The following is a 15,930-nucleotide window of genomic DNA, read 5'->3' on the forward strand; positions in this document are numbered from 1 at the left end:
CGGATTCACGAATTTGACCGTAAGGAGGACACATGTTGGAGAGGGTGCGGGCACCGGGGTACACTTACACACATTCTATGGGATTGCCCTCTCTTGGACGCCTATTGGAAGGAAGTGCTGGACGAAATAGACTCTCATTTCGGCATTGAGCTCCCGCGCTTCCCTGCATACACCCTGCTGGGGCTTCCGAATGGACTGATGTACCCCCTCAGATCCCGTAGGGGTAGGCAAATAGCCATCGCCCTAGGTTCAGCAGTCCAGAACATCCTGATACACTGGCGCACCGCCATGACACCCACCATCACGAGCTGGCTCCATAGACTGTGGCACGTGCTGGGTATGGAGAAATTGTCCCTCATGGTGGCTGGGGACATAGCGCAATTTAACGAACACTGGCAACCATTTCATTCCTTACTGCTCACAGAGTTTAGGGAGCTTACCTGTCCCAAATACCTCCGCCTCATGCGGCTCACGAGCCCAGCAGCGCCAGGTCAGTGATTTGATACGAGACTCACTTTCCCTGTGAGAGGTGGCTTTGATGTAAGCTTTGGATAGGGCTTGTGCACTGGACGACGGGTGGGGAGGGCGGGTGGAGGTTGGGTTTGGGTAGTTGGGAGTTGGGGTTTGAGGGGGTGTTTGCAATGGAAATGTCATCTCATACTATGACAATGCATTTCTTCTACTGCTGTGTTTGATTAACACATACGGACTGCGCCTGATAGCTTTTCGCCAGGGATGGGGTTCCGCCCGTCCTCACAGGTTGCTCCATGATAATGTGTATTTGTCTTGGTGTGTCATGATGAATAAAATACTTTAAACCTAAATAATAGATCCCCAGTTACAAGGAATATGAACCGCCCCGGGAAGGCTGTCCAGATGGTGAAGGAAAAACGCCTTGAGCTGCAGGCTGTCAGGATAGTGACGGACACTGATGGGGCCAGGCAAGGCGTTACTTGTAATTTAAGTAAAGTTTAATAGTCAATGAGAGGCTTCAAAATAATCATTAAACAGAGGCTTACTTGAAAGCTGTGAGTTCGTTTTTTGTTTTTTTGTATAGTTCTGGTTCCGTTTCTTTATGTAGATTATATTCCAGTATGCTATAGGTTCCTCATTTATTCCTTATTCCTTCATTCCTCGTTTCTTAATTCCTTTTGCACGCTGTAGATTCTTTTAAGTACAGGCTCTTCTCAGTAGCTTGTAAGGTGTCCAAAAGTCGCCAAAATGTTGCACATAAAGGAAGTCCATGAGTCAGGAATATATTCACGTTGCTTTATTCAAGATAAGTTACAGGTCCAGATGTTAAGATGGTAATATAAGGACCCCACCAGGAGTGACCTCCCTGTCACTCAGCCTGCCTGCACCAACTGCCAGTAAACTACAGGCAAAGCCCCCAACATTCTATGATGTCACCAAGTATTCTCACAGTGACATCATGTGAGCCACAGGGAGACAAAGATCACATATAACAGTAGCCAAGCACTGCAAGCCCTCAGTCACCGGACAGACGCTCTAGAGGTGTCTCCGGGCCGAGTCCCTCTGAAGACATCCGGCAGGCTCAGGAGTCAGGGGAGATCACCAGCGCGATCGGGCTGTGCTCGCCTCCCGCTCCCCTCAGGCTCCGTCAGCACAAGTGGCGAGCCTCCAGCCGGAGCATCAGGTGCTGAAGCGCCGCAGGCAGACGTCAACACGGAGGTGCAGAAACATGGGGAGTCCCAGGCGGGGGGAAAGCTAGCGGACCCCGGCCAGGCACAGCCGCCACCCCGCAGTGACAGGGGGAGCCAGGCAGCGGACAGTCAGGGCATAAATCTCAGGCCCAGAGACGGTACGTTGAGGAGGCCGCTATTACGGGAGTCCTAGGGCTCAGGAGGAAGGGGATCAGACTGAGACGGCAGAGGCTCTGTTTCGCCAGCAAAAGGGATCGAAACGATGCTGGCGTGGCAGGGAACCTCCGTGGGTAAAAGAAAGGATCCGATGGCAGCTGCAAACGGGCGGATGATGGAGGGGGTCCGAAGCACTCTTAGAGAGGGATCACCATCTTGACGCCTCAGGTCACAACTATCGGTGGTGTTCATTTTATTAAATAAACCCTGAAATTGGACCACGTAGGTAGAGAGGTGTTTGCCCCAAGCTGTCCAAAGAGACGTCCGTCTCTAGACACCGTAGTCTGTCCTTCATGCTCCTAGGTCGGACACATAGAGCTAGAATTTAGTGCGGCTGGACTCTGATCACCAAAGGGTCAATCCCCCTTGCTTTGTCTTGCCGGCTGAAGGTCTGACAACATAGAGGTCCGCTGTGTGACAGTTATGCGGAGCAACAACTGTAACACTTCCCCTGTGGGCAATGTTAGATTATTTTTATGCTCAGCAAGTAGTAAGGGTTGGTGTATGAAGTAGAGAATTTGGTTCTGTGAACCATGATAAAGACATTCATTGTGTTCACTCTCATAATAACCCTTATCATATCAATCTGTTTCATACGTTCCATGGTCATAGCAAATGTACTCATGTACTCATTCATAGACTATTACATTAAATGTTTTAAAGATAAATTGTGTCATTAATAGTACTGATACTTGAGTGTAACATTTTAAGTATGAAAGACGTACTTTCTAGATGCCATTGCGTCCCAGGAGAGGGACTGTTTCCTTTGCCAGAGTGCATATCTTTTCCTGTGAAAAGGGGCATGGTACAGGTCTGCGGTAGGCCCGCCTTTCACATACATAGCGCATTGAACTTAGACCTCCTGTTATTGAGCTAAGCAGTCTAGACCTGAAGACTTAGGGTATATTCCTAAAATACGTAACATGACCATTCTTCTCTAATGGACTTGAGTAACTCATCTTCTATTAAGCCTTGTTTCCACCCCTCTTCACTCAGAGATCCATCAAAATCCACACTAGAATGTCAGCTGTTAAATTTCTAGTTTTTAAATATATACATATTCTCACATATACTCACTGAGTATAGTTAACTTAATATTTTGTACTCAAAATAACACTGAAGTTCACTAGTTGTAGTTCTAGTTATCACAAGTAACTATAATTCGGGCCCTAAGATATTTATGACTATGGAAGATATCATGATTGATGTAATATGTGTGGTAATTAGCAGTGCATGGGGGGAGCAAGGGTTATAATTACCTTAGGGCACGAGTTATAGTGACTTGAGATAACAATAACCTTAACTTCATTTCTGTGTTTTTTTAGTTCCAATCGTTACTTTCTAACTGACATTTTTAGTTATCTGCAATGTTACTTTTGTTTTTTTTTCAGTGAATTTCTACGGTTTATTTTTAACGTAAAGTAATACATTATTACTCACAGGAACCCCTTACCGCGCACGTCCTGTGGTTCTTGGCTGGGCGCAGCATGGGATTGGTTGCAGGGCCTGTGGCCAGGCCCTGTGTCCAACCCCCTAGGATGCAGCCAGCTCCCTGCTGGGAGGAGGGATCGTATACCCCCCCCAAGCGTTATTGACCCAGGAGTCCCCAACCCTGAAGCCAATAAATATATATCATATGGGGATGTGTCGTGCGTCCTCCCTGCCCTAGCTTGTGGAGGCCCCAGGAATCCCATGCCACAGAGCCAAAAACATTCATATTAGGGGATGGGGGCCTGAGAGACCCCATACCCCTGGGCCATACACTAATTATAGGGGAGGGGGCATATGGGACCCTATCCCTAGGGCCAAAACATTTATTTCAAAGTAGGGACGTGGTCCAAATGCGCCCCCGGGAACCCATCTCCTCATGCCAAAGTCTAACTATAGGGGAGGGGGCACATGTATCCCTTCCCCCAGCCACTAGTGGCCCTGGGGGCCTCATCCCTATGGCATTTTTTAATTTAAAGGAAGGTACTCTCAGCCCCTAATAGGCTCCGGAGAACAACACCTCCTAATTAGAAACCTAGAAGAGTGCAAAAGAGACAGTCAACAAATATCTGTCTAGTAATGGACCAACATGTTTCTGCCTACCGGGCTTAACGTCCCATGGCTTTCATCAGGGCCTCTGTTCTTACAATAGTTGCACCTGGTGATTATAAACTAAAGAGACACCACCAACACCAAAGTGAGAAAATATATTAAGAAAAACGGTTGAATACGATACAACCTGTATCAACCGGAGACATTAACCCTCCATGTCAATTGAGAAGTAAGATTTCTATGGAAGGAAATGTACAATGATTAATTATCAACTAACTGTGTCCTAATCCTAAAACATGTATTCTACCAAAAACTTTTATACGAAAAATAATAATATGCTCATGCTCACCCTTCATGGTAGGGGGCTTGACTTCACCTCACCTGGACCTTGCTCAGGTTCTACGAGGCCCCGCACTACATAGACATAAGAGGTAAAACAGACAAGGGAAACATCATGAAGCTTAATTAACAGCCTTCTAAAATGCCCCAATAATGTACCTGTTTCGCAACTCTACTATATCTATAGATCAACATGTGTAGAGACTCTAGCACACCGACTATGTGAGCCCAGTCTCAAAGTACCTCAGATATGTCATGTTTCTTCAACAAGTATCTCATAGTAAATACCTACTCTACTTGGGTTTCTTAATCTGCTGACTTCACCTCAATGGGTGACATACTCTGTGTAGGGGTAGTATCAAACAAACACACTCTCCCATGTACATAGCTGCACAGACTGCTTCTGTTGTGAAATGGCCCATATCTATGCAGCATTACTCAAGCAGATGTGAGACAAAAAGTTTCCTCAGGCTTACATCTCAGTCGGTACCTCAAGCTCCCATCTGAGTCTTGGGGGAGGTACCGAACAGGAGAGGAGCCAGCAATTTAACACTATCTCGGATGGGCACTGATATCGTACCCCTCCGCCTCTCTTGTTTTCATTAAAGACATAGGTGAGTTAATAATTCACCTTTATATTTCCATACCTCATTCCAGCTGTAAAACGCCATAATCCAAGCCTAAACTCCATTTCTCACTAGATTCAAAATGCACTACTTTGCGTTCGAAATCCCGCGAGAACTCTCGCGTGAAGGACTACGGGATGACATCATCCCGCCCATGATTGTAGTTCCTAGCTTGAAAGGAACATCGTTAATCCACATTGTGCAGCGTTTAAGGTGAATCCACAAGCTCTTAAACCCTGCAATCGTGTTAAATGATATTAAATGTTATTGGTGTTCTTTGTTTCACTCGTTGTTTCAACACTACGCCCATCGGCGAACATAGAAGAGATGAACTACAGGATGATGTCATATCTTCCATATTTGTAGTTCTATCAACCAAGTCAGTGTAATTTTAGTTTTGGCACCTTTTTTGGCCAAACTATTCTAACGCATCCAAACTTAAACAACGCACACTCAGGACACAGTCAGCAGTGCGAGCAGTTTAATCCACAATCCCAAAGCGTTTCGACTAGCGAGCAGTCTTGATCAATGTTCACCAGTCAAAACACGTAGTGAGATTGTAGATTAAACTGCACATACTGCTGACCGTGTACTAAGTGTGCATTCTTTACGTTTAGACGTGCTGGAATATATATATTTAGAGAGAGTAAAAAATGCACCACTATGCCAACACAAAACTAGATATGAGGTCTTACACCATACTTTGGTGCAGATGGGGATTTTCAAATTTGCTAAAATCCCTGGTATTAACACCAACATTTTTCAGAAGCCTTGTGATTTTAGGGAATGGATGCCGTAGGCCGACACACTACTCTGAAAAGTGTTCCAGCTCCTGATTCCCTTGCAGTTCAGCATCTACTACTTTTCTGAGCAGACCAATATTTTGGCCACGTTTCAATATTAAAGGGCGTGGTCGTGGCTGTGACATCTACAAACAATTGGCGTTACTACATTAAAAGTATCGCTCATACCCATTAAAGCTAGGTGGGTCGCGAAAGTTTGTAGTCCTAACAATTAGGTTGAGGTTCTAAAAGGTTTGGGAAGCACTGGTCTGGGTTTTTGTTGTTGTGTCTACTAGCTCTAATGCACATTTGCATAGCAATTTCCTTGCTGGTGAGGGGATTGTTTTGTTAGTATGCATTGTTTTTCTTCTCTTACATTCAATAAAAAGAGTTAAACCATAAAAAACAGAAAAAACATTTCCACCCTTATGAACATAGAATCTCCAACTATACTTTGCTTCTTCCTGTAAATACCAAGTCGTGATAAATCCTGTTCCCCACCTTCCACTAAAATCATGTACAAAAATCCTGTGGGATGTAATGACCACAATAAAGAAGTATGGACTCAAAGTAATGGAATTACTGATTAGTAATTTTAACACTAGGCGATCAAAGAGTTAATGGTGTGAAGTTTGCTGTTACCTCTTGGATAAGTGATTCAAACATCCCCCCCACACACACTGAGCTGATCTTATAAATAAAGGGGATGCTACAGGTGGACAGTGGGGTTTAATACAACTTCTGAGGCCAAGTTACATGAATGAAGTGTTGTAAATGCAAACAGCTTCAGTGCTGGGGCTCAGGTTGACACCTCTTAATCTTTTTTCACCTTGGGTAGGGAGAACGGAGTGCTTCTTCTTAAAATAGTAGGAAGATTCAGTACATCCACGCCCACCCCTCACTTGTCTTTTTGTAAAATGTAGGTATACACTCCTAAAAAGAAACATTGATGTCACAATTTCGTATTGTAGTGTATGGCCCAAATACTTTTATCAGTGAAAGCAAGTTTATAAGTTCTTGTCATTACTTAAGAGATACAGAGATAGCTCTAGTGTGTTGCCTAAATACATATTTAATCATTTGTTTAGTTTTTCAGGAATAATGCACGAGACTGTGAAAGCACTTGCTCCAAAATGCAACGTGACATTCCTTCTCTCTGAAGATGGCAGTGGGAAAGGAGCAGCCCTCATCACAGCTGTTGGGTGTAGACTTCGCGAAGCCGAGCAGAACACCATCTGAAGAACTATTTGTTGTTCCCTTTCTCAACATTTTCTCATTGAGTAATAACATACTGTGCTAAGGTGGTTCAATTGAAAATATGCTGTTGAATTCAAAATTGATAACTAACAGCGTACAGAATTTGAGTACTAAAGATGAAGAATTATATTACTGGCATTTACCATACCCATATACCTTCTGGTTGATTTTCCTGCTAACTGCTGTCCTCTTACTCCCACGCTTGTCCACGGTAGACAACAGTGTAATGCAGATGCCGTACAATGCAATTCTGGCAGTTTCCTGCAAATCATAACTCAGAAGACTTAGGCAGATATTTCCACATCCAAAAGTTTAGCAACTTACACGTGTTCAATCGAGGATGCACCAGTGGTTAAAACACGCTCCATTTGTAGGCCACTCAACTATGTTTATATTATTTAATTATCAGAATACATTATTTACGAGAGTGACAAATAATGAAATGAAAAAATTGTGATATTTGCTGCCTCTCTTATTTTTATGTGATATTTATTTTAAGTAGAGGCATTTTAGTGTTTAAACATGAAATTAAAATAAAGAGAACTAGTGCAAGTTTGACAAAGAACCAATCCAGTCAGTGTTTTACCGTAACATCTGTGTTCATATCATGAATTGTTGTGCTGAGCTTCTATTTTTATGCATTTTGCACTACCCAACGTGCAAGCATATAACTTGAAATTTCTCTTGAGTTAATGCATAAACTGCAGATCCCATTACGTTAAGCAATTACTGTTCACTTCCGACTTGTGTTATGTGCTGAGACTTCTTATTTTTTTTAAACAATTCATCTTCTCATCAAAGCACTTCTTTGTGAGTACTCGTTCATAAAAAATAAAAACAGACAGTTTGATTTTGTCACAGTTCCTATTTGTGCACTGACTACTCTAGCTTGAGTTGTACGTTAATACTGTTCATACATAGTTTGCAGTAATTTAAGGTCCTCCCTCTCCCGCCAAAATCCTGATATGTCTTGCATTCTTTCTCATATTTGAATGGAGTTGTTTTGAAACTACGTGCACGATTTGTCTCGGCCATAGGATTTTGGATATTGAACTACAATAGGTTAGATGTCATTATGCAATATTTTCGAATGTGATTGGACATTATGTGATAACACATTATGTGTGTTATAAATGTCAGCTGTACCATTCAGCCTTTAGAATGCACCCAAGACTGATTTTGTGTTGATGGAAACTGCTTTTTGGACATAGTTAGAAGCGTGCTATTGTCATAAGTGAAATTTGTGAAAATATTAAATTTCCTCTAACTGGTTATATCTTGTTTTGTGTTTCTTCATAATTATTTAGAACATTCTTTTTGTCATTGAATGACATATTTCACCTTCAACATTCTTCTTTGTTTACATTTCACAGAATGTTGCATGTAATAAATGCCACAGAAATCAGTACTTTTTTAAAAAGATAAATGCAATAGGGATAGGAAAGCAGCGTTCACATTTCTGTTAATTCGCTTTTATTAGACAGTGGCCACTCTTTCTATACTGTGGAAGTTACATGGGAACTCTGTCTTCTAATTTTCCTCAACTAATCTGTGTCATTTTAAGATTTTCGGGGGCCCTGGAAAATACATATTTTTGGGGACCCTGAGCAGAACAAATCTGAATGTTATTACCAATTTCCTGCTAATTCAAGCATGCATGAAGTCAAACAATTCAAAATTACATGTTAAATTTTAACAGGGTCACTCAAAAACATTTGAAATGTGGCTTGCCCAGGACCCTAAAAACCCATAAGATGACATTGTGTAGAGAGACATGGTGAGAGGCAGAGGTAGGTACAGACTGAGAGAGGTTCGATCGAGAAATGGACAAAATGAATCAAATATAGATAATGTTAACTTTCCCTAGGGGGCCCCTTGGAAGGTGGGGTCTCTGGGCAATTGCCTACTTTGCCCATACCTCAAAACATCTCTGCAACTAATATCATGTTGCACTGCTACACCAAGTAGGACTTACGGTGCCACTGAAAGTGTGTGGCAAGGCTGGACCATATCACACATCATTGCTGGATCAATTGTGTGGCAAGAAAGAACACATTATGCTGCATCATATAGGAGGCTCTGCTAATTATGCACAGGCGTTCCCATGGAAGCACCCATGGGTTTTGACACAAATCCCTCTCTACCAAAAATGGTGTTAGACCTGATAGCCTTAGGGTGCTTTCCCCATCGTGTTTGCCATTCTCCTTCCATGTTTCTGACCTCATTTTTTCTGGCTTTAGGACTCTGCGCACTTTGTCACTGCTAACCAGTGCTAAAGTGCTTGTGCTCTATCCCCTAAACATGGTCTAGCTCGTCCTCAATTGGCATATTTACTCATATGTACCTAGTAAATTGCACTACATGTGCATAGGGCCTGTAAATTAAATGCTACTAATGGGCCTAAAGCTCTTATTGTGCCACCCACTTAAGTAGCCCCCTAACCATGGCTCAGGCCTGCCATTGCAGAGCGTATATGTGCAGTTTACACTGCCTCTTCAACCTGACAAGATTAACGTCTTGCCAGGCCTAAACCTTCCCTTTGTATACATATGTCACCACTAAAGTAGGCCCTGTATAACTCACAGGGCAGGGTGCAATGCATTTAAAAGGCAGGATATGTACATTTACGTTTACATGCCCTGGCAGTGGAAAACTTCCAAATTCCTTTTTCACTACTGCAAGTCCTATCTCTCCCATAGTATAATATTGAAATTATCTTATTACAAATTTTAAGTGTGATTCCCAACTGTGAAGCGATAGACTTTTCAAGTTTTGTGTCTCTGAACACACAATTTAAAATCACAACTTAAGGTTAAGTCAGATTTTAAACTGCAGTTCTGAAAATGTCACGTTTAAAAGACGCTTGGCATTTTCTTACTGTAGCCATTTTGTGCCTGCTGCCTGTGTCTGTTCAGTCTGGGTTGGGTGACAGCTGGACTTGTGTATTCCCTCTATACAGCCAAACACAAAGGCACTTAGGTGTGACTTGATGGGCTGTCCTGTGAGATGGGAGGGAGGAGCTGGTCACAGATTCACACTTTTACCTGGATAGGCTGTGTCCTGTCCACCCACAAAGGGTTGCTTACCACCCTGTAGTGTGTCTGGAGCCTGGGAAGGAAGGGAGATCCTCTGTGCACTCTAAAGCCTTCTTTGACATCATCCCCACTTCAGAGACACAACTGGGTAGAAGTACTGGACCTCTGACACCATGACTTCTGTACCCTTCTGGACCTGTGAAAACTGCCAGGAAGAAGGACTGCTGTGCTGCTAAAGGACTGGCACTCTGCTGGACTTCTGCTTTGCTTGACTCCTGCCTTGATGTGCCTCCCTGCTGTCTGCTATTCCCCTTCCTGGGTGTGAAGGACTGGACCTGCATCACTTGAACCCAGAGTGACTCTAAGGTTTTGCTGGCTTGCCTCCTCCTGATCTGAAGTATCAGAGACATAAAAGACTTGAAACTCTTCTGCCACTGCACCCGGACTCTGCCATCTGTAAGTCTGTACTGACAGGTGGTACCACCGCAGTCCTAAATTCTCAAAAGTGAGGCCAAAGTGTTTGCTTCAACTGAACCTACTCATTCTCTGTTGAACCGCTGCATTGGTGCCATTGCATGGGTCTGTTTGACCAGAGCTGGAGCATTGCACCTGCTGAGAGGATCAACAACTATGCATCACCTTCGTAACCAGCACTGCACGACACTGACTGCAGCTTGATGTCTTTGCATCTCCGACGACGACAGCCTTGCAGCCTCTGCCCCCATCGAAGCCGACACATCACTGCTATTGTGCCAAACGAGGACCAGCACATCTCTCCTATTGTGAGGAGGAACACCAACGCATTGTTTCTGCTGCACCCTGCATCGTCCTCGGCTCAGCCTGGATCGAGGTACTTTTGTTCAGTGGGCCTAACTGAGTATTCGGCCTGCGCTCCATCGCGGTCAGCCCTGAACTTTTGACTTTGTCCTGGTTCAGCGTGACCAGATATCCCAAATACGTGCTTGTTTCTAAGTGCTATTTTACAGTTTATTCTTTAAAAAATTCATATCTCGACTTCTACTAATTGGATTTTTGTTGTTTTGGTCTTGTTTTATTTATAAAATTATTCTCTATTCATCTAATGTGGGGTGGAGACTTTTTGTGGCATTTTCATTGTGTTACTGTTTGAATTGTTGCACTAATACTTTACACTTTGCCTCTTTAGTGCCAAGCTACCAGAGGGTGAGCACAGGATAATTTAGAGTGTATTATAACTTACTCTTACTAGAATTGTGGTTCCTGCTTGGACTGGATGCCTACCTCTGCCAATTAGAAACCCATTTTCTAAAAACATGGATGTATGCCAAAATCCTGAGCGTCCCTGAGGCAGGTGCAACAAGGAGAAATATTTTCATTTCTCCTTGTTTTATCCTCTCTCTACATGTGTGCTGCATTATACAGCACACATACAAACAGGGCAATGCCTTAAAGCATAGTTTTTGTACAGGTAGCGGCCCCTACCCGCACAAGAACTATGCTTACCACAAAAAACAACTTTGCAATATGGCCCATGGGGGTCTGCTTTGGTGCATAACACATGGAGCGAGTAGAACAACACCACATCTTAGTAGATAGCGCTCTGTTCTACTCTCTGCTGTTCAAGCAATACAGCACACCGTCTTTACTTGCTAAACTGTGCTGCATGATTTATTTGTAAATCTGGGCCTCAGTCTCTATTTGGAGTTCAAAATCCTCCAACAGGGCAACTGTAGAAGCTATATAATTTGATGTCCTCTTGAAGTAGTACACCTTGGCAGTGAAGTCCTAGTGACGCTCTAGAGGTCTTTCAAGTCACAAAATATAAGTCTCAACTATTTAGACTTTCAGGAACAGCTTCTCTTGTTCTCTTTTAAAGACTCCCATTACTTCAAAGATAGCACACAGGGGTGCTAGAAATCACTCCTGCAGAGTCAACCAGTAGGGTCTAGTCCAAATCCAGTATCTACTGGTCACCTGGTAACTCCAGAAATAAAAGCCTCTTGTAACATGTTGTGAACCTGTAGTCACTCAGGAGGTCAGCCAACTAATCCTTGGAGTCCGCTTCTCAGATACAAGTTGGAGTAGGTCTGGCCCCTCAGGTCTCTCCACACAGGTCGCATTCAGCAGGTGTAGTCTTCTTCTGTTCTTTTTCCGGTCTAGATGTTTTCTGAGATGTCGGTATGATGCTACTGTCAAAGGATTCATCAGCTAGGGTGTTGGGGTAACTCCTGGACCTACCTGCTCTAACCAATGGAAAACAAATGCCCAGGTCCAACCCTTCCAACTTTTGCAACACATGGGGGCATATTATCAAGGGGGCCGATAGGCAATTTTCGCCGCTTTAGCGGCCATTTTTGGCCACTAAGCGGCAAAAATTCTATCACCCCATTAGCAAGCTGTCGCTAACAGCAGTTAGCGACAGCTTGTAGGCGGTAGCGAGCGGTTTGGGACCAGCTTTGCATGTCAGCGATATTTATCGCTTATGACATGCAAAGTGGGCGTACCCAACCTGTTAGCGACTGAAAGCAGTCGCTAACATCGCTATCGCCTATTAGCAAGGCAGTCGTAGCGATGGAACATTCGCGCTAAGCGCGAATATCTCCAAATACTAACACCTGCCCAGAACAGTTCTTAGCCATGTTATCCTATGGGAGGTGGATAACATGGCTAAGAGCATTTTGTTGCTAATGCGTGAATATCGCTGTATTCTCAGCGATATTCACGCATTTTGCCGCTATCGCCAGGTATTTTATCACTTTTGAGATAAACGTTGCTAATAGCACGTTATCTCAGCGATACAATCCGGCGATGCTTGGCAATAGAAAAATTGTCGCTAAGCCTATTTAGCGATAATTTGCGCTAGTTGTTGGTAATGTGCCCCATGGTTCTGGGACCAACTCGTCCTCTCACTGGGATTGTGCCAAGCTGGCTACAGTTGGCCTAGGTAAAAAAGGTTTTCCTTCCCCAAGTCTCCCTTCACACTTAACTGTGAATAGGCAGGCCTCACCATGATCCTTGTCAAGTTAATGAAGTTCCTGAACCATCACTAGATGCCATTCTTGAGCTGAGAGCAGTCACATACCTCACATCCAGTTCTTTCTACCAAAAGGCCTAAGTCATTGTTTTTGCACTCTGAACAGATTTCACACCTCATTTAGGGGGAGCACTGACGGGCCAGCTGCCGCCAGGTTTATGCTAATTAGCCTCCTGATGGTTCAAGCAAGGAAATTATAACTTTTTAAAAGCTACTTTTTGCTTAAAAAATCAATCCAACTTTGTGAGTCAATTGAATTTTTAAAAAATACTAAAAATGGTAGTTGAATCATTTCTGTAGCTCATACCAAACTAGAGTTAAGAGAAATAGAATTTCATCCCAAACTTAATTTTTAGGTCGAGGACCGAAGGCTGGCTTGCCAGCCGGAAGTCTGAGATTTGATGATGTTCAGTAGGGCAGTTTAACCCGCCTCTCTGCTCTGTCTCTCCTCCGTTGGCTGGCTTCCTAAACGGAGGCCAACCATTGGAGGAGAGAGGCCTCCCTCGAAAGAAGCTCCGTCTCTTTCGGATTCGGGGGCGTGTTCGTGCTGTTCTTTCCACTTTTAAGCCACGCCCCTTTTTAGAACACAAAATGAGAGGCACTGTTGGAGGTCGATAGTGAAGGAATTTTCAAACAGACCCAACAAAGATGGTCATATTCTGGTGCACCGTAAGGTCATCATTTACTATGCTTTAAAAGCGAATAAAATGCAATATATAATGACAAACTTGTAGTTTAATGCTCCACTTTTTACCCAAAGTTTCTAGGGGGAAGCTCCCAAATGACCCATTTGTAGGGGTCAGGCTCACTCGCTACACTTGGTATGCACTGTATCGGAGCTGGTCTGACATGTGCCATGGATGCTTTGCGATCCCAGTCCGGCCTTGGCACAAGCTGAAGCCTTGTACTGCTAAATAAAACCAAACGTTGAAAACTTAGTAGCAGAGATGCAGGGCCAACCTTCCCATTACCATCTTTCGATTTTTTAAAAAGAAAATCTTGTTGCAAATGTTTTCAGTATAAAATCATTAAGGGCCTCATTTACGAGAAGTGGCACCTTGCTGCATGAAAGCAGCGATGCGCCACTTCTCAGTGTGCCCTCCTTGCGACACCAATGATGCGTTATATTTATAATATGACGCATCATGTCGCAAAGGACAGATACGTGACGTATCTGTCAGCTCAAAAAGTGGCGCATTGCTGGAGTAGTGTCGGAAGCCTGACGCAACTCCACCAATGTTCCTTTCACATGGGGCTTGCCCCATGTGAAAGGGCCTGCGTCACCCTTACGCCTACCATGAGGCAGGCGTACGGTTTTGACGCATTGGCGTCCTAGAAGTGGCGCAGCAAAAATTCATAGATTTTGCTGCGCCACTCCTACGGCCCTTGCTTGCGGGGGTACGCCCACCCTGAATACATTATACCTGGCGCAGGTATAATGTAGCACAGGGGTTTACGAAGTGACAAATCTACCTAGATGCGTCACTTCGTAAATATGGCGCAACATGGTACATTTTCTATACCACTGGTGCGTCACAAAAAGTAACGCAACGGTGGAGCAAAAGTGACGCTGGGGATCATAAATAAGCCCCTAGGGGCCATATGTAGGTAATCTACATTTACCAATTCTAAAATACCCAATTTTACCGAATCAGTATTTTAGAATCGGTAAAGGCTATGTAGGAAAAAATTGGGTAAATTTTACAGAATCAGTAACATTCGGTAATTACCGATTCGGTATTTACCTATTCGGAAATTCCCATTTATTCCTATGGGCCTCCAGGCCCATAGGAATGAATGAGAACCTACACTTTGAAGTCACCTGTGCCGTATGTAACATTTTCTATACACTGATTTACACACATGATTCATTGCCTCAGTATATGTGTGATGTAAAGTGCTCCGACACCCAACACTGGTATGAGAGTTGCTATAAAACAAATCATACTGGTAGGCATTTGTGAAGAGTGCTTGGGCTGGAGAAGCCCAAATCCAGGATTCAGAACATAACACAGTGGTTAGTGTTGACTTTAATAATACCAATGTAATTCTACCCAAACAAACCTCTTTTGCAGCATCAGGATAATGAAAGACTGGGGAAACAAACATAACTTACTAACCTGTACCATGCAGTTTTCATGCAGCTCTTTAATGGCAGTTCATAGCTCACTGTAATAGTTTACGATTGTAACTTATGAACTGCATAGTAACAAAATAATCTCTATGACAAAAGCAGTAACCCACTGAGCTTTGCACATAAAATAATGTATTTTGAAATGCAAGGTACATTTTCTTTTAGCAGGCATATTAATCATCTCCACTACCTTAGATGAGTCAAAGCTGCCACTAGACAAAACTCCCATTCCTCTCCAGCCGGTATATTAATCACTGGAGTTATCTTGACACTTTTATTGTTCCTCGAAAACTGCTGATTATACAAGGAACTTTGCAGTGCCTTTAAAACTGCTGCCGGTGGACTCCCTGGGTATCTGTCATGGACCCCTGGGGGCCCGTGGATCACAGCTTGGGAAGCATTGCTTTATTGGGTTACCAAAAAAAACATCAAAACATACAGATTAAAAACATTCATACTAATTAAAACATCACTCTGGAAGTTTAAAAGTAAAACATCTTTTTAAATTACGAGCACATCAATTCATCGAAAGGATTACTCGCACATCAATTCAATAAAATCTGATAATTTGGTTCCAGCAGTGCAGTGAACCGTTGTGCATGCAGCTGGGAAATGCCAGGCACAAGCCTAGAAAGCATTTCCAGATGTTAAAGTTATTTTAAGGGACGAAATTTAGAGCAGTAAAAACAAGATAAATGTTCACTAAAGGGCTTGGGGCGTCAAGATGGCGGTCACACTCTGAGAGTGCTCTGGACCCTCCGTCATTCGCTGCCATCCACTGTGATGTCATGCCTTTTGTGAGCCAGCAATGCTCTGATGAGGCC

General features: G+C 43.4%; 1 protein-coding gene across 1 annotated transcript in view; it reads left to right on the forward strand.

The window, feature by feature from the left end:
- LOC147711436 (hexokinase-1-like) overlaps positions 1-7,782 on the forward strand; it is a 2,269,016-nt gene extending 2,261,234 nt beyond the window's left edge. The window contains exon 18 of the mRNA XM_086919487.1: positions 6,756-7,782. Coding sequence (XP_086775613.1) covers positions 6,756-6,906 — 151 coding nt within the window. The 3' untranslated portion in view covers positions 6,907-7,782. The remainder of the gene's footprint in view (positions 1-6,755) is intronic.
- Positions 7,783-15,930: the final 8,148 nt, after the last annotated feature.

Source organism: Lissotriton vulgaris, chromosome 5, assembly GCF_964263255.1.
Source record: "Lissotriton vulgaris chromosome 5, aLisVul1.2, whole genome shotgun sequence".
Lineage (NCBI taxonomy): Eukaryota > Metazoa > Chordata > Amphibia > Caudata > Salamandridae > Lissotriton > Lissotriton vulgaris.